Genomic DNA, 19933 nt, shown 5'->3' on the forward strand with positions numbered 1-19933 from the left:
ATGTTTGTAAATCCCAGGCCCTGAAGATGATCTCAATAAAGATCGAAACGTTGGCACGATAAAGAAAATGTTTTTCTGAAACCAACATCACACCAGACCGCATCTCATGATTTCTGAATATTTTTTTTTTAATTTTTTTTACGAGGGGTCGCAACAGCAGAGGTAATATCAACCCTCGGGGTGCCGGTGTTTTTGAAAAATAAGCCCATTTGAATGTCGGGTTCGAATGCAGGGTCGCTCGATTCGAACTCGGGAACTTTATCTTACAGTGTAAACCGTTGCGGCCACCGACGCAACCCCAACCCCTATGGATAAGTTACATATTTAAATTTCCATTATAAAAGTATCAATTTTGGAAGTGTTTGTATTGCACTTATGTGTTTGGAGGACGAAAAATCATTAAGGTTTTGTTGTCGAAGAATATGAGATTTATAATTACATAAATGCGGCAGGGATCCGTCACAAGTTCAATTTTGCTTAGTTATTATTTGACCAAATAAAGCCGAACCAGCGTTTCATCCAATTGAAAGGGCATGGAAAAAGCCATATCCTCCCTAAAAGTTATGGGTGCAATTAATTGTGTCTGATGTTTTGTTGTTGTAAAACCTCGAATTGCAAATACGACTGCTTATCTCGAACAAATGGTTTTGCTCCGATGGAGCTTTCTGGCTTCGCGGTGTTTCATTCCGAGTAAATAAGCCTCTGTACTAATTATTCCGAACAACTCTGATATTAACGAAAACGGTTCCGGAGATCGTGGGATCACGGGGATGATTCGTGAACTCGTAGCCTCGACAAAACCCCGGAATTTATTTACCACGAGCTCGGATCAGAAATGAAGGTGTTCATGTAAACCTGTTTGATGTACGGTGCTTTTTCGGATGATTAATAAATAAACGATAAATGCCAATTTTTCGATTTTTTATACACTTTTGTTATTTCCTTAACAATCCATCAACTCAAACATTGCAGCATATGACAGATAAAAATCATTATCGGAATTGATTCTTCCCCGAGAGAAAATGAACAGGTCGGAGATCACGTTCATTCTCCTCAACTTATAAATTCTATATTTCATTCATAGGTTTCCGTAATGTAAGTAGATGTTCTTTAATGTTGACCTTGTGAACTATTAATAGTAGTTTCAAAGTCGTGAACGGACACCAGCCTTTCGGGCAAATTTCCCGCAGAAGTCGAGGAGTGACAAGCATTGGCATCAAGTAGGCATGACATCCGATATAAAGAAAGATCTTTGACATAATAGTTTTTTGGATATCATGATTCAAATCTTAAGTGAAACGGGGTGGGGGGGTTATCCCCTGTTTTACTCTGCCAATATTTCAGCAGATATACAGTTTGTAGGAATAGTTGAGTGTGAATTAGTAAGACACAGTGCATTGGGATAATGACGCTGTACTCGGATAAGCAACCAGTTAGGTATGTGAAATGGTAAACTTTCTGAATATACCTACTTAGGTGTTCCTTTTCGATGAATAGTCGATTTGACTTTACTTCACGTCACTTATTAAGCATGGAAATTAATCTTTCTGAATTGGCCACCTCGATGACTTAGAAATGCTACAGATGCGTTGTTTAAAAAAATTGTCTGCCAATTAATACGCAAGTAATTAGATCAGGATGGACACGAGGTGAACATCACCCAAAGTTATGGTTGTGGCAAGGCTGTTGAATTGGTGGTTTTCTGTTCTTAATAAACCATCTGGAACCATCATTGTAAGGTCCTTTAGATGGGATATTAATAATCCTGAGAAACTGCTAAGATGTAACGATACGCGAACTTGGTTCTGAAAATTGCATGTATTGCGGTTTTCCCTTCGGATAGATTCGAACTCCTTCAATTATAGGTATTTCTTGGAAGATGCCATTTTTAAAATTTTGAAAATATGGGTGAATCTGCAGGTTTCAAAGGATATTGAAAAAGTTTCCGATATACATTTCAATGATCTCTACAAAAAATATGTACTTTCAATGTCCCTCAGATGAATTTATCAAGCCCAAAGTTCGCAATCAATAAACAAAACATCCCCAAGTAACTCAGGCTGTCAAATGAAAATTACATAAAAATATTTTGCTATGGAATGAAATAAATAATAGATGGCAAACAACTCTGCACGGTATGAACCGGAAATTCTCATTCATCTTTCCAGCACTGCCTTCTTCATATAAATCTTAGAAAACAATTTATATGTACTTTTTGTTAAGATCAACGGAATATGATATGTTACAATACAAAATTATATATACATATAATCAATAAGCAATAAGATGATATGGAAGATTTTTGAAAAAAACATCAAAAATTGCCTACATAAATATATACGTGCTTAACAGTAACGTGCAAGTTTAGAAAAGGTAAACATAAACAGAAAGTCGTTGAGGATTTTAAAATATTTCCTCTTCCTAAAACAAAAGTTCAATAATTCAGGAATGTTCAAAGTTGTCGTACAAAACGGAATAAAACTGGATATATAGAAACTAAGAAGTGAACCGACACAAATTAAATATGACAAAACAAATAAACTTTCTGAATTAAAAGTACTGCACTTACGAAAAACTCATACAGTAACAACAAGAAACAGCCATTGAATAACTTACAAAATATTTAAGGGACTTTGCTTTAGTTTTTAGTTAGTTTTTGATAAACCTGACAATTTTTTGCTTGTTATTGATAACCCTTATGAAGTTCGTCTTTTAATTTCTGTTTGCTGGTAAACACGGTTGTTTACGTGCGTAGTATTTTTGGAAAGGGTCCAATGTTGGCAAGCTTTCTGTTATAGGCTGGTATTTTTCATATTTAATTAAATCCATTAGAATAATTCAAATTTACTACCCTACGCGCTACTAATTTGTAAAGTGAATCGCCTAATGAGTAATTTAACAGACAACAAAAATAGCTCATTATAGAAGAATCACTGTCATAGAAAAAAATATTTCGAGCTTTTTTTACAATAGATTTATAGAAATTTTGTTTAAAAAATGTCTATTACAATATGATTTTGTGCATGACAAAGAATGGAAGACATTTTCTTTTTCAAAAAAAGTGTGAACGAACTGTCCGGTCTATTTTGCCTTCTTTCGCTCTTTCGTGACTCATATTCCTCGTTATATTTTTTTCTACATTTAACATTGTAATTTTATACTAAATTTTATCAGCTTATATTTAAATATAGAAATGCTTAAATAATTATACACAATTTTTTTGAAATGAAAAATATGTGTCACAGGCGGGATTCGAACGTTAATTAAGATCGTTATTAAAAAAGTGTTTCTATATGAAGCCACGATTTGCTTACAATTAGAATAAAATCGGGTAGTCGAAATGAGAAGTTTGTGGCCTGGGCGATCGAAGTCACGGTAGCTCAAGTGGTAGAGAAGCTGCGTATTGAGCCGAAAGTCGTGGGATCGAATCCCTCCTGTGACACAGATTTTTCATTAGAAAAAAAATTGTGTATAATTAATTGAGTATTTGTAATTTTAATACAATTGTCTACAGTATTAATAATTACGATTTGAGTTATGATTAAATCTTCTATCTTGTTGAGACCAGCACGTGGACTTCTTTCTAAACCCCAGAATGTAAATCAGATCCGTAAATTCTGCACACGGCATATAAGACAACTATCCGACGACCATTGTGATATATTGCCGTTGGAAACAGAAAAACCACCGTTGTACTATAAAGTAGAGAAGTATATAATAATTCTGAAAGGTTGTTAAAAAAATTTCAGTTCTATTTATTATTAATGATAGTGAAGTAAAAGATTAGAATTAAGAGAAAGCCAAAAAGAAAGGTCATTGGGTTTATTTAAGAATGTACTATTTAGACGCTATTATTTAATTTATTTTGACTAAATAGTGATTTTACTTGAAAATTGTTTATATAATTGTATTTGTTGAAAAGATTTAGAAAATGCTAGCAAATTCTTACAGTGGTATCCGTGTTTTGTTTATTTTTTCATTTAGTATAAACTATTTACTTTCTAGTTACCAAGAAAGTAATTAAAACAACATAACTCTACATAATACTAGCTTTTAGTGTAACATAATGTGTGATAAATACTTTTGTTTCATCTTCCGCTCATCTAATGAAAATTAACTACCACATTAACAAAACTAGTTAAAACATTTTTCCCACTTAACGAAATAAATTGACTTTGTTTTAAATTGTTTTTAACAAACTTTTTGAATTCATATGCATACCAGGGCCACTTTTTGTTGTTTGTTAAAAATCATTAAACACCAAGAGCAATTTAAAGCCAAAAGATTTTATTTCTATATGGACCATAATATTTTGTAAAATATTTTTTTACTTAAAATCTGAGACTGATAACGTATTGCAATGCAATGTATTGTAAGGGAGCTTGTTCCTGTGGAAAAAATTACGTTGGTAAAACAATACAATTTTTTAAAAACCGAACAAAACAACACTGTAACAACCAGTAATAAACTAAATAACACAGGAAAAGTACAATACGCCTTCGTACCTGGCCATTAATTTGACCTGGTCATTATAAAAATAATGGATAAAGAAAACAACCTTAGGAAACTTTTGTAGGTGGAAAATGTACATATTCACTTGAAAAAAATATAATTATGCCAAAAAGATAAACATAATATTTGTAATTATTAAGAAAATTTATTGAAAATAATAAAATGAATTTGTTAAGATCAAGGAAAATTAGTCACGGTATCTGCCAATAGTAGGCAAAACTGAAATATTCCAAAGGTAGGTAATCTAGATTTTATTCGAAGATGATATACTGGTATTAACATAAAATTAATAATTCTTAATCAAATTGGTATATGTTTAATAGTAACAACTATACAAGAGTTTACTATAAATAACAAGACGGTTGTATTAATTAATCTATGTCTTATGCAGATTTTGCACGCTGAAGAAGAAGCAAGCTGCATAGAATATACATCTTACAAAAAAAGTAAACAGGTTGTAACGGTTCTTAACAAAAAAGAGTAACCTTCAAGAAATGAAATTATATTTACGGTTTGACATCGGTAATTATTATGTTATTTTAATTGATGAACACCTCAAAAATTTTTTAGGCAGATTCATTTGGCCCTGGGCCGTGTTTCAATTAACGCTGCATTTATTACAGACAATTTCCAGGTTATCATACCAGTATTAATTTTACTTCGCGGTTTACTTTCATCCGAGGTTTTACAATTGTGGTACAAGTTTGGTCAAAAAGGCAAACTAAACTAAACAGTGAACATAGCAAAGAAAAAGTCATTTATTTCAGTTTGAATCGAGTTTATTGGTATTATGTTAGAGGATATTTTGCCCCAATATAAAGACTCAGAATTCATACTTTATTTAATATTTAATTTTTACAAAGTTAGTTTTTTCTTAAACGTATTTGTTTCCAGCTCAAACTTAGTCATGAATCTCTGATTTAAAAAATGTATTATGTTAACTCGGATGACCAGGCCATACTTATTCCTCTGGCACAAAGTTTGTTGACATTTATAATATCTTTAATGAACACGTTTGAACCAATGGTATGGCCAAAAAATAGATTCAGTTAAACAAAATAGCACTGCTTTACGTGCTTTTCTTTACATATTGCCTCTACGCAGCTTATTATTGGACTTTCACCCGAAATGATATGCCAACCTCAAGGATTAGGCTACAGTGCCTTTCGAGAGCTAGGTCATTTCAACGCATGCTAAATGCAATCTAATCTATAACTTACGTCTATAAATACAATTGCCCAAAGAGATATACATTCTCATAAGTCGGTGGAATTCTCGATATTCCTCCATCGACCTACACACAATATTAAAATTTAATAAGGGGGTGTCGGTGGCCGCAACCGTTTAGGCGTTGATACGGTGCTCTTCATTGTAAGGTAAAGGTCCCGGGTTCGAATCCAGCGGCCCCCAATTCGTAACCCACATACTTACAAGTAGGCTTTTTTTTTTTCAAAAACACCGGCACCCCGGGTTGAAATAACCTCTGGTGTTGCGAACCCTCGTTAAAAAAAATCTAGTCTAAATTTTGGTCGATGGTATTTTATAAATATTCAGCCATAATACCTAAACTCGGACACTCCTTGTGAGGCGATGGTGACGATATATTTTACCATCGCCCTCACCAACCACCACCACAAAACACATAACCACAAACACATAAAACAAATAAATATACAACGAAAACCCACATCCTCCAAAAAGCAGAACAGGAGAATGAAATTCACTACTCTGTCCGAGAACCAATTTTAAATTCGGCGCCATGCCTGCACACTGTCAGTAAGGAGCAAGGCAGGACAAGCTTTTATTCGAATCAAATATTACTTTTTACCATTTGCTATTGAAAAACTAAATTAAATGTGTGGTGATTAGTGACCGTTAATCGATAATTATTCAGAAATCGTGAAAGTTCCAGACTGGCTCTCACGATTTCTGAATAATTACTAAATTAAATGTTCAAAAATTACTCATTATTAAGCCGTACGAAATATGTTCAAAAGGTGTTTTTAAACGAAATGTGTTTGATCTGGTTTTACATTTAGCTGAGTACAATCAAGAAGCCATCATTTTGAACAATGATCGTTGTGAGCTTCAGTGTTTATTTCTCTCTGGGGTTTGTTTATTTAACGCTTGCTTAATCCTTTCTCAATTCTGGCATTGCATGATGATCGAGAAATGTCAATCGAATTTAATGTATTTACTCTATTGCTTGTTCAGCTAACTAAACTTCATAACTGTATAATAATTTAACTACAAGATGCAGGTTACTTTTTCTTCATTATTGCCTAGTTGTAATTTATTAAAACTTTATGTTATTAAATTGCATGGAGTTAATTAAACAATGAAGTATCAGCAATTGAGAAATTGTTGGAAACAAAACATTTCCACAGGCGCTGAAAACTTTGGAACGAAGGAGGGGAATCGTGTGATGAAAAACGAAATTTGAACAGAAAACTCAAATTAACACCACTCCGTCAATAGAAAAGGGGGAGGAGTCAGGAATGTTTTAATTCATTAATTTTACTTCTTTTTCTATATCATTTACAGGTTCATTTCATGAATCCAATTAACTGGATTGTTACCAAAGATAGGATGAACAGATAATTATTATTATTTCAAATGATACATCATTTGTTTAATTTATATACTGCTATTATGTCATTTACAACAGGAATTGTCTAAATTAAACTTAAAACGTGGAAACTATAATAGCAAAAGAATATTGTGACTCGAGGAACATGGAAAACAATATTTTTAAACAGTTGTTCACACTTTTCAAAATTTTAATTCATTATTTTTACATAAATTTTGTTTATTATCTAATGGACTATTATTTAAATAAAAATGAGTTTTTTTATTTTATTAGACCCGTAAAAATATTGCACAGATTAAAATATATAGAAAAGGCGGTACTTTTACATTAAGTTAGATTTCTGTTAATTGTCTGTCGACGACAGGACTCCTGAAATATGGAAATTCTCCAACATTGCAGGTATTGCAATGTAATTTCCGTACAAACAATGTATTCATGCGGCTGTGGATCGTTAATTTTTTAAGAAATAAAATTACTGTATAAACTAAAGCTTTGTTAGGGATTGATTGTTACCGAAAATTGAACTTTTTTTGTCCATACAGATGGTTATTTGAAAAAATAAAAATAATATTTAATTGCAATTTTAATGGCAGTTTTAAGTAGGCAAACGTAAATAGAGGAATTTATTTCCAAATAAAAAGTCTATATTATGGATTGTAGAAATACAAATAGAAAACACGAGGTTTGCACCAAAAAATGTACTGTCCCTGCACTTTTACAGGCTAGTACCGTCAGAGTTTTTATAGCTTACATTTTTCTTTATTTGAATTTTCTATAAACAATTTAATGATACAAGTATTATACATTAATTGCTGCGTTCTCGCTTATCGGCATCCTTTGTAAATCAATGCGGTACTGTTTCATAATAGCTGAAGCTATTCACGATTCCTAACACGGGTTTTGCTCATATGCGCATACTTGAAATTCATGTCCGGAGGTGGACAGGACAGGAGATAACGTTTATAACAACTCCCTCAAAAATCGAATGACAAGCTTCGCGAAACCGGTCGTTATCGTGCATTAGCGTGAAATTGGTTCAAATACGCGGAACTAACGGTATTACACCGACTAAAGTAACTTCTCCGTTTTATTAAGAAACAGTAATGGTACCATTTCAACAGCAATTAACTCGCTACAAGCCTTCAATACACAGTGTAATTTAATGTCGTTGAAAAGAAAGTGTCTTGTTTGTAGAGGCCGCCGGCAGAAAATTTTACCCTTTACACGCGGGAATTTCGACATTTTGTACTAATTCACTACTTTCGTGGTCCGCTTGACCAATTAATACATGACAATTAATTAAGGTTTTTAGTTGAGATGAAAAAAAGTTAATGGCACGAGATGGATTCGAACCCACGACCTTCGGCTAGATACGCCGCTGCTCTACCACCTGAGCTATCGAGACTCGATCCACTCGGACATCAACTCCCCATCTCAACTCCACCTTATGAGTTTTCCCTCCTTTTGCCATTTTTCAAATGTCGTGTAATCGGTTTGGATTCTCGACGACAATTGAAATAATAAAATAAGGTGGGGTTGAGATGGGGAGTTGATGTCCGAGTGGATCGAGGTCACGATAGCTCAGGTGGTAGAGCAGCGGCGTATCTAGCCGAAGGTCTTGGGTTCGAATCCCTTTCGTGCCATTAGCTTTTTTTCATCTCAACTAAAAACCTTAATTAATTGTCATTTTATACTAAACAGAACATTTTAAATTTTGAGAAAAATTGAACTGTTTAATCAACGGTTTATAATGTTTAAGGTAGTATTCTAGATTAACAAAAGTTTTATCAATCTAAAATGCCACAAACGTGAATATTAAAAATGAAATATAATTATTATCAATTCTTACGTGATAATTTATAATTCTTATCATTTTGAATTTATACTTATAAGTTTTGGAAATTACAAAAAACAAAATTGCTAAATACATTAAATAACACACCCTACTTCTTCATATAGGCATATTTGGGTAAAATTATAGAAAAGCTCTTATAAAAAGTATTTATAAACAAACTATCGTTTATAAAAAATTTATTTGAAATAAGGAATTTTGCGTTTTCTGACGATGATGGCACAGGTTTAAAGTATTCTGATTCTTCATACCTTAATCCAGATTATATAACAAAACGCAGTTTTAATTATTTGTTAATTTATGAATTTTTTAGAGAAAGTAATTCACATGACTTTTAATTATCAGTGTACTTTATAATTTAATTATCTCTATCATTTGAGTGATGTTAATGGTTATATTCACATTAGAAAAGGCAAATCATATTCACAATATTTTTATTTAATTGTCCACGTTAAAATGCGTTACCTTGTCTATATTTTTCAGTAAACTCGTCCATAATCACGCATATTTATTTATCGGTGGTGACAACTATTCTTTACCAATTATTCAAGTTGGATACAGATTAGTTATTATAACACACACACACACACACACACACACACACACACACATATATATATATATATATATATATATATATATATATATATAATCAATTATAAGAGTAGCATGAATAATACTTTGGGAAGAACTCCCTCATTTCGGTTTTATCTGCCAATATTAATTTTTAAAAACTCGCCAAAGAAAATCTCAATCAGTAATTATATTGTTTATCATCCTTCGTAAAAGTATTACTGTTTAATTTTATATTTTAAAAATCAATAAAATAAATACTAGTACAAATAAAATTACAATTTGTTGTTTTGTTATAGATTTAACAGTTTGTTGTTTAAAAGTGTAACGGTGATCACAAATTTCATTTTTATTGACCTTGATTATTCAGAGATAATAATATCCGAAAAGGTATCTGGCAAATTTAAAATAATTATAGTCAGACCGATTGGTGGGGTATCTTGTCTGATTTTCTCACTTTTTTAAGTCTCATATATTAAAATTTTATCATTTATATTGTTTAAACTTTAAAAAAGTTATCACCATTAAAGGGGATTTTTTTTTACTTTTTCAATGTCTTTCATTGTAAACTTAAAAATATGGCCCGGCTGAATTTTTCTTGAATCAATGACGCTATGAAAAAAATACGTGTTTGATATTTTTAGTCAAGTTTTAAATTTTTACCTTTTTTTTGGAGAAACATTATACAGGTACCCAATTAAACACCAATGTGGGTGATACGTGGGATGCCCCTGGTTAAATTATGTATTGTATTGTTCCAAAATGTATTATCTAGACAGTTGACTGGCCAACTACAATGGCAGGAAGACAGCATGACGTAAATCGGGTAAAACGAGTAGTCAAATAAGGAAGACTAATTAAAGATGATGTATGGGCGCCTTGTGTTAGCATTGTCCAAAGCACGGCACTATGACGATACCCTCCCTTCTACACCGGACGGTCTTGCGGGTTTAGCCTACTTAGCGAACCTTGTAAATATCCTCTTGTAAATAACCCGTAGGGCGTAAATAAACAGTTAGGGCGTGAAATGACGTTAGACTTTAAAACGCCCTTAGAAATTATTAATAGTATTAATAACCGTAATACTTGTTTGGATTTATTGAGATGGAACAACCCCCAGATTTTGTGGAATTGTATAATTCAACAGCTCGTACAGGAAAGTAGTTTATTGATTCCCACTTCTAAAATCCGCCATTTCAATAAGCATAACTGTTTGATTACTTACACAACGCAGTATAATATGTAGTTGTGTGAGGCATTAAAGTATGATATCTTAGTGGAAATACGTTATTTCAATGTGGTTTATACCAAGTTTTCGTGTTTGCAAACTGTGCAAACAATCCTCTTTCTTTCTCAATTCTCTTAAGTAAAGTCGGATAATAAGTTCGTTATTTATATTGTTCTTTCTTATCAACTAATGTAATTGAACTTTTTTCTTAAAAAAAACCTAAACTTGCCCTGTACGCTTCATTCTCCGGTGGGGTTAATAGTTGGAAAACACCAGTCTAAAAAAAGTGTTAGTTTAAAAAATCCGATTAAAGTGATTCGATTTTTACTCTACACTAGTAGTACTAATCAATTGTTAACAACCCTCCTTATATAGATATCAATGAACAGCACTGAGGCATTGAGAATTTATCAGGGATGGAATAGAAAGTATTAAATTAAATTTTGGTTAAAACATGAAACAATTTTAGTATTCGGTGTCAGAAAAACAATGAGGATTGTGGTTATAAAATAAAAATGATGAAATAAATGAAATTAAAATACCTTCCATCACTCTCAATACACTTCCTCCAACGTCATGGCAACTTCAATATACCCTTTGAACAGAATTTGGAATCTTTATGATTAACAAATTCTGTAAACGCATTTTCCAACGATTTTTGATCAATAAATATTCATGTTGTAGAACAGTGTCTGGAGAAGACGGAGGAAGATGTAGAATCTCATAATCAAGATCTAACAGTTTTCGTATTGTATACCTATGAGAGCGTCGTCCTGACACAGAATCAGCCTTTTCCGATTGACCAAAGACGATATGCCAATTTCTGGAGAATTGCTTCAATTTTAAAAACTAATTCAACAAATACATTTCGGCATTGATTGTTTCTCCACAATTCAAAAAGCTGTATTAATGAAAATGAAGCAAACCAAAGAGTCACTTTTGTTGATGAGGGGCATTAGAAAATGTGCTGCTGCTTTTACTTTGTCGAGCCAGTGAAACGCCTGCTTTTGTCGTAGATAATCCACTTTTCATCACAAGTAACAATTCTACCCGAATAATTTGTTTCTGTTTCGGCAAAGAAGTATTGCGCAAACTTTATAGCGGCCCATAGACGACCAATATTATTGCAAAATATTTTGGGTTGTACAATTTAATTGATCGTGTATAGACGATATTGAAATTTTAGTGCAATACATTGCATGATTGACAAAAAGTTGAAAATATATTGTACAACCTGGAAAATATTGCACCGTCTATTGGCATTATTGCGCAATATCAGTCAGTTTGTGAAGTATCAACAAATGGAAAATATTGCACAAACTTCAATATCGCCTTCAAACTATTCAACTTCATTGCAGAAACAAAATTTTGTTGAACGTTAAGGGGCAACCGTCAAACTATTGTGCAGTCTATATTGTACAATAATATTGACCGTCTCTGGGCCGCTTATGATGATTATTTTTTTGCAGTTGTTTAATGCTTGAGGAAACCAACTTTCGTACTTTTTTATTTTCCTTATTGCCTTAAGGTGGTCAGCGACGATCGGTTTGCTTAGGAAAGTTTCTCAGCAAGTTCTGGAGCATTGTTCTGAGAATTTCTTGTATATGGGATCTCGCAGAGGACGAAATCTTTCCACTTCTTTATTTTCTATGCTAAAGTCCCCTTCTCGAAATTTTTTTCACCATTTCTGAACGGCGCTTTCACTCACACAGCCATCGCACCAGACTTCAATAATTTTTCGGGCGGTTTATTCACAGTTCAGATCGAGTTTAATCATGTAAAATAAAATTACGCGAAAATCTCGCGTTTACATCTTAGTAACTGCCGTATTCCAAAGTACCAAAATGCTACTAAGGTAAACAAGCATTTTTCTTTTAGAAGAGGATGAAAAATAGTTAACATTTCAACAAAAGAATAATCCATCAAACTTAAACCTTTTATCCTGTAGAGGGGTAATAGAAAGAAATTATGAAGACCTGCATTATATTCCGGACAACCCAATATAACTGATTGACTTCCATGGTATACACTTCAAACTTGAAACATAGGAAATGATACGGGCATGGGTATAAAGGGAACTAACTATCAAAACCACATGGCCTTGAGCTCCACCACAACCATCCTTCAAGCCAAATTACTAAGTTTAACGCTTAGTTGAGTTCGCCGTGATGGAATTATTGTGAAGAAATGAAGAATTATTGAGAAAGAACTAAAAAAGTAAAACAATACATAGATTCAAGTCGCTATTTTTGCATAAACAAAAAACAAATAAATGAATCCCTAAGGTTTTTTGCGAGTAAAAATTACAACAAATACTAAGAACGCATGTGGCAAGCAGACTTCGTGTTTAAAACAAAGGAACTGAAAATCCTAACGGTTAATTTCCTCAAAAACTCAAAAGAAGTGCCATTACCAAATAACCAATGTAGCAGAAACGTAAGAGACAGAGCATATCCTCAGAAACTGCCTAGAAATACCAAGGAGAATGTACTCGGAAATATATTCTTGCACAAAAAAGTCATAGATATAATTCGCCTGAGAAGAACACTTCATTATTCGGAGATCGTCTGGTGTGACGTAGGTTGGGCACTCTCAACACGACACAGAAGAATGACACATCTATAGGGAAAACAAACACTTTGTTCTCTGAAGATAATCTCAATAAAGATCGAAACGTGGACACAATATAGAAAATGTTTTTCTAACACCGGTCACACCAGACCGCATCTCACGATCTCCGCGAATAATCATCGCCTAACTGTCACTAATCACCACACAATTGTACACTTTTTTAATGGAAAGGAAATCTTCAAAAGAAACCATTAGTAGAGACTCAGGCATTCTATACGAACGTTTAAACCCCCCCCCCCAAAAAAAAAAAAAAGATATACAGAAATAGACGTTAAGACAGTATTTATTTATTTTTATATTATAACTTTTTGTAAGAATATGGTTTTGGTTTTTTAATCCAAATATATATGAAAAAAATGAAATTTGATCAAATAAAATACTGCAAACATTATTAACGAAAATAGCTTTCATCATCAACTAAAGATTGTATGATACACATTAAATACAAATGTAAAATGTATTTGTTGAAACGTCGCAATGTAGTATGTAAAAGGGAATGTAATTTTATGTTAACTAGTTTTATGTGCCTTATATTGTGAATGTTTTTCTATTCTACTCCTATTCTGGCCGTAACGACGATCGTTTGCCTAGAATAATAATAAGCATGTCATTATGCTTCCGCCTGCATTACATGTTGGAAGGGTTTTAGTTACAATCCGTCCGTCTCAAAGTGTCGTGTTTACAAGTACACTTCGTCGTTTCTGTGTTTTATTCTGATCAATTACGAAACCGGTGTGGGTTTTAAACTCGGCAATAACCGGCTTTGGTTAACAGACCCAACGGCCGACTGCACACACTCTACAAAACAACAAGCTTCACAAAGGGGCTTAGTTTTCACACGAAACTTTCAGACCGTGGAGTTATGAACTCTCACCTTTTTTTATATAATTCTCCAAACGATATGACAGCTTAACAGTTAAGAAAAAAAACAGTAAAATTTTATTTTAAAGCACCGTCGAACATCGAAATGTGTTACCGTTTCCAATTTTCACACAAGCAACACACAATCACGGTTACGCAATTTCCCTTCATAACATGGTTAACAAAACGTTCAAAAAACCTATTGTAATAAGAACAAATAATTAAACCATGTCTATATATAATTTATATTATGAGTAATTTGTATCTCCCGGTTTTACTTGTTTATTTCTTTCATGGTCAAAAGGAAATGGAATAATATGAATTATACAAACCTCAGCTTGGAATTTACAAGTTTTATAAATTATACCTCGTATAATTCAATTAGTCTCTCCATTAAGCCTTTTATAATTTTTGCATCGTTCGTAAATTAAATAAATCTTAATTGTGTATCATATATGGTTTGGACAGTTAATCAAGTTGTAATAAAAATTATTCCGAAGGATTTCCACTTATTTGATGAGCTATATAAATTTACCACAAATGTAATGAAGTACGTGATGTGTTGCTAATGAGGCAAGATGTTTGTTTACGAGGGTGGTTTCAATAGGAGAGGGAGTGTTTTCCTTGTGAAACATGTTCTAATTCTAGCCACTACTCTCTTCTCCCCGTTATCGGCCCTTTCCAGATTACTTCAACATTTTATCTTTTTCGATTATAACTTTCCCTTTTCTGCCGTGGCAGAAGTGTTGGTTTCGCCAGAAGAAAGCCCTTGGATCAGAATTTACGCCATTTTCAAACGCCTCTAGGCCGAAACGGCTTTTCCAATTAATAAAAGCAGATTATAAATTAGACGAAATATTGTGATCAAGGAGAGTTAGAAAATTATGAAAAATCATTTTGAACGATAATTAATATTGCTTTGTTAAGAGGGAGAAAATAAAACAATCAATTTTCCTATACTGTCTTCCATATATTTTAGATAAATATGTATAGTAATAATAAAACAATATATCAGAGCGTTTTTAAAATCATATTTCACGTTTTAATCAATCCGTTTAGGATCCGTATTGTTTTGAATGCTGTTTTCTTATGTTTATTATGGGCATTGTTAACGCCAATTAATTGTTGAATTTATTTAAAAGATCGCGTTTCGTTAATCCACACCTGTTTATTGTTTGGCTCAGTGAGTCGGCGTCGGCGGATTACGGCAGATAACAGTCAGTCGTCTTTCGTTCGTTGTTCCGTCGAAGTAATTTTTTTTTCGTTTTTGCAGCGTCACCATTTTTCCTCATCATCGTCATTAAAATTATCGCCATAATGTTCATCGTTGGATCGTCGTTTTATGAAGGAAGTGGTACCACTTTATTAAATATTTGGACTGTTTGCTACTCTTTTTTTTTTTAATATTTTATTTGGATACCAGGGACGGGAGGAGTTCCCTCCTGAGCACTGCAGCTGAGCTGTACAGCTTATTGTACTTTATCCCTGGCTCAATATTTTGGGGGAGGGCTCGCAACACAAATGTGAACTTGAGCCCCCGTTTTACCGGTGTTCTTCCATCGAAGAAACTCATTTTTGAAGGGGGTTGGGACCAAATTCAGGGTCACTGATATTCGATCCCGCCCCTTCCATTGATAAGTGCCGGGTCAATTTCTTTCAATTGCGGCCACCGGTCCCCTTAGGCGTCAGAAAAAGTCCAGAGGCGACGGTGGGGATCGAACCCACGACCGCGGGATCTTGCTACGTTATAATATCGATCGATCGTTAATTTAAGTTCACTTTAATTATACTTATTTTTGGATTCGGATTTTTTTTAAATTCATTCATTTTAAGTTTACAATAGTCTATTTTATTTATTTCATTCGAAGTTGGCAATTTATTTTTCTTAATTTACTTGAAGTTGAAATCTATTATTTATATTTTTTTTCTTTATTACTTAAAAAATATGTTTTTTAATCAAAGAAGATAGATTGATTTATATCTTTTTATTTTAAGTGTAATTTAATTGTTTTATTGATTTATTTTTAATGTGTTTTCCGTGAAGGTTTAGCCCGCCTTTACGTAGTCATATCGTAGTGAGAAAGATGATCGGCATTGATAGAAACGAGTTCGGAGGTTTGCTGGTCCGAAATGACCCGCCCCTCTCCACAACAGGTATAAAATAATAAAAAGTTAATAATAAGCTACAAAAATATAACTTACAATTCAATTAATTAATCTTTATGTAAAGTATTGGTTGAAATGAAAAAGTTAGTGTTATGAGCGGGATTGGAACCCACGCTTTCCGCTCAATACACCGCCTAACCACATGAGCTATCGTGACAACTTTTTCATTTCAACCAATACATTACACAAAGATAAATTAATTGAAAGAAGTTATTTGGCCAATCGGACCACGAATTATAATAGATATTACAATCTTTAATTTCCGGTAAACAGTACTTTAAATGCAATGTTTCTTACCGTAATACATAATTTCATGTGTAAATATTGATTTTCAATTCATTAAAAACATTTTAAGGTTCGTTTTCTGTGAGACTGTAAGTTAATTAGTTGTAAAACACGATTAACAAGACTAACTTCAAGGTTGAACTTTCAGTGGGAAGCCCTTCTTATCAAGTAAACTTGCCTATGTACTAACTCTATAATGAGCCAATTTACATAATTTACTAATCAATCTGAATGATATTTGTACAATTGTGAATCACAAATAAATGGAAATTGTTATTGTCGTGTCAATTATTTGGTAATCAATTGCACTTGCATTTAAAAAGTTAAATTATTATAACCAGAAAACTTAGTTATAAACGTCATTTTCCTTACGTAAGGAAAAATGCATTTTTAATTACCTATTATTGTCGTTTTGAGCATTTAATATGAAGCATTGATTTGCTTTCTTCTATTTTCGCTCCGTCTGCCCTGAAGTATTTTGGAATTCAGTATAGAAAGAATACAACCGATCATCCCAATCAATCCGTATAAAAAACATGCTGTCAATTAAAAATTGTTTAAAGAACATATAAATTTAAAGCAAATAAGAAGAAGAAAAGAATCGAAGAAGAAAAGAAAAAAATAAGGATTTCATTTAACAATAATTTTGGAGCTAAACGAAGCATCAACATATTTCGAGACATGACTAAATCTGTTCAAAACAAATCTCAATTTATGGTCATTAGTGACTGTTAATCGATAATTATTCAGAAATCGTGAGATGCGGTCTGGTGTGATGTTGGTTTCAGAAAAACATCTCTTTATCGTGCCAACGTTTCGATCATTATTGAGATCATCTTCAGGGCCTGGGATTTACAAACATTGTTTACATTTCAAAAATACATGTAGGATGTGGAAAAAAGTAAAAAGTGTCTTTTCTATACCGACTTCCTTCCCCACCCCTTCAAAATCCAACATATATAAACATAAAAAGCAATATCTCACTGGCACTCTCAACACGACACGCTAGAATGGCACAATTACACAGAAGAAACACTTTGAGTGAGTAGAAATACTTTGATTGAATATAAAAAAAATATATTTTGCATTGTATAAATTCACTTTTTTCCACATCCTACATGTATTTGTAATATATAAACAATGTTTGTAAATTCCAGGCCCTGAAGATGATCTCAATAAAGATCGAAACGTTGGCACGATAAAGAAAATATTTTTCTGAAACCTACATCACACCAGACCGCATCTCACGATTTCTAAATAAATAGCGATTAACGGTCACTAATCACCACACATTCAATCAAAGTATTTCTACTCAATAAAAGAGTTTGTCTTCTGTGTAATTGTGCCATTCTTGTGTGTCGTGTTGAGAGTGCCAGTGAGATTTTGCTGTTTTATGTTAAGTTGGATTTTGAAGGGGTGGGGAAGGAAGTCACCACACATAAAAAAATATATTTTGCATTGTATAAATTCACTTTTTTCCACATCCTACATGTATTTGTTAAATGTAAACAATGTTTGTAAATCCCAGGCCCTGAAGATGATCTCAATAAAGATCGAAACGTTGGCACGATAAAGAAAACGTTTTTCTGACACCTACATCACACCAGACCGCTTCTCACGATTTCTGAATAATAAATCTCAATATTCAGTATTCAAAATTTAATAGTTTTGAAATGGATCATTTGTTTTGGCTAATCCTAATTAGGATAAGCTCGTATTAGGGCAATAATACCACTTGTTCGAGATACAAGAGTGTTGAATGGAGACCTTACACAAACATTTACTTGATGAAAATTTAGTTAAGCATGCGACACGATATAGTAAATTTTACATCCACATATTATACCAATATATCATGAGGGATCTCTCCCTAACAGTTTTTACTGCTTATGTAATATTTCAGGCTTTATTTACGAAGTAATACACTGTTTAAACACGTTTAAATTATTCTAGCCTACTTTTTCCACTTGCTTTAGACATTTTTTATGAAGTTGGAATAAAGAAAAACTAATTTTCGTCCAATTATACATGTAGAATAAACTCATGTATGTTATCTTGCTTTATGTCTTATGCTATAAATAAAACAATAATTTTGTGTTTGTATAAAATGTTAGTGTCTTAAATTCTTGGTAGTGAGATAACACAATGTAAAACTTTTGCCCATATAGAAAATGAATGAGAACGTTACTGTTATACTATTTAAAGAACTACATATTATACTATTTATAATTTTATAATTGATCTGAGCTTACGGTGTTCATTTGTTTGTTTCAGATGTGAACGAGGCAGAAGAGTGAAATGGCAATGATCTTTCTTTTTGGATTAGTTCTGACGTCAGGATCAAGTAGAAGCCAAGATTTGACGTCAGATGATTATGATTATGCCAATATCACGTCGAACGATACGTCTCAGGGTGCTGGGCAAATTATGTTTTGGAACGAGACGAGTTTCAACGACACGGCCCTGCTCGACATCCCTCTCCAGAGCGAATCGCCCGGCTTTTGGGAAGCTTACGAATCGCAGAACGGCACCGTCCTGGAAAGCATCTCATTCCACCCCAACCCTGTGACCTACGGCCTCCTGGACGGAGAAACGGCCGTCACCCCGTATATGGGCGAGGAAGACGCCGTGTCGAAGCCGGTTGGAGATCTCTGGCCGGTGAAATTGGCGGCCGAAGTCCCAGGGGACTTGATCCTCGGGGGGCTGATGATGGTACACGAACGCGAGGACACGATAACGTGCGGGCCGGTCATGCCACAGGGCGGAATACAGGCTGTGGAAATTATGCTATATACCCTGGATATAATAAACGAAAGGCTAGGTCATTACACCCTCGGCGCACATATCCTCGACGACTGCGACAAAGACACCTACGGACTCGAAATGGCTGTCGACTTCATCAAAGGTAAGCTGAATTTTTATTTTGTTAAAACCTAGTTTCCTTCTTCTTTAAGTAAAAATGATGACATGCAAATTAGTAATATACTTGAAAATATTGGAAAGTTGATATGTATAGCGTAAAACTTAAGCGCAAAAAGCAGGAGGTTAAAGGACAATGGATTGATGACAAAACAATTCATTTTACATAACCTTCTTATGCTTCTAAACTTAATTAACTAAAATTAATTAACTTTTTCTTACCCATTAATCTTTAACAGAAAATATTAAGGAAGAATATTTTATTTTGATTAATGATGATTTTATATTGATTGAATGGATGATTTTCCCTTTGTAT

The 19933-nt window shown here is 33.2% G+C and overlaps 1 protein-coding gene across 1 annotated transcript in view; it reads left to right on the plus strand.

The window, feature by feature from the left end:
• The window catches only part of LOC112127440, a 55371-nt gene that overhangs the window by 35193 nt on the left and 245 nt on the right, over nucleotides 1–19933 (plus strand). The window contains exon 2 of the mRNA XM_024228461.1: nucleotides 18973–19603. Within this exon, the coding sequence (XP_024084229.1) occupies nucleotides 18997–19603 (607 nt within the window). The 5' untranslated portion in view covers nucleotides 18973–18996. The remainder of the gene's footprint in view (nucleotides 1–18972; nucleotides 19604–19933) is intronic.

The sequence above is a fragment of the Cimex lectularius genome, unplaced genomic scaffold (genome assembly GCF_000648675.2).
Source record: "Cimex lectularius strain Harlan isolate CLEC.00 unplaced genomic scaffold, Clec_2.1 scaffold163, whole genome shotgun sequence".
In the NCBI taxonomy this organism is placed as follows: Eukaryota; Metazoa; Arthropoda; class Insecta; order Hemiptera; family Cimicidae; genus Cimex; species Cimex lectularius.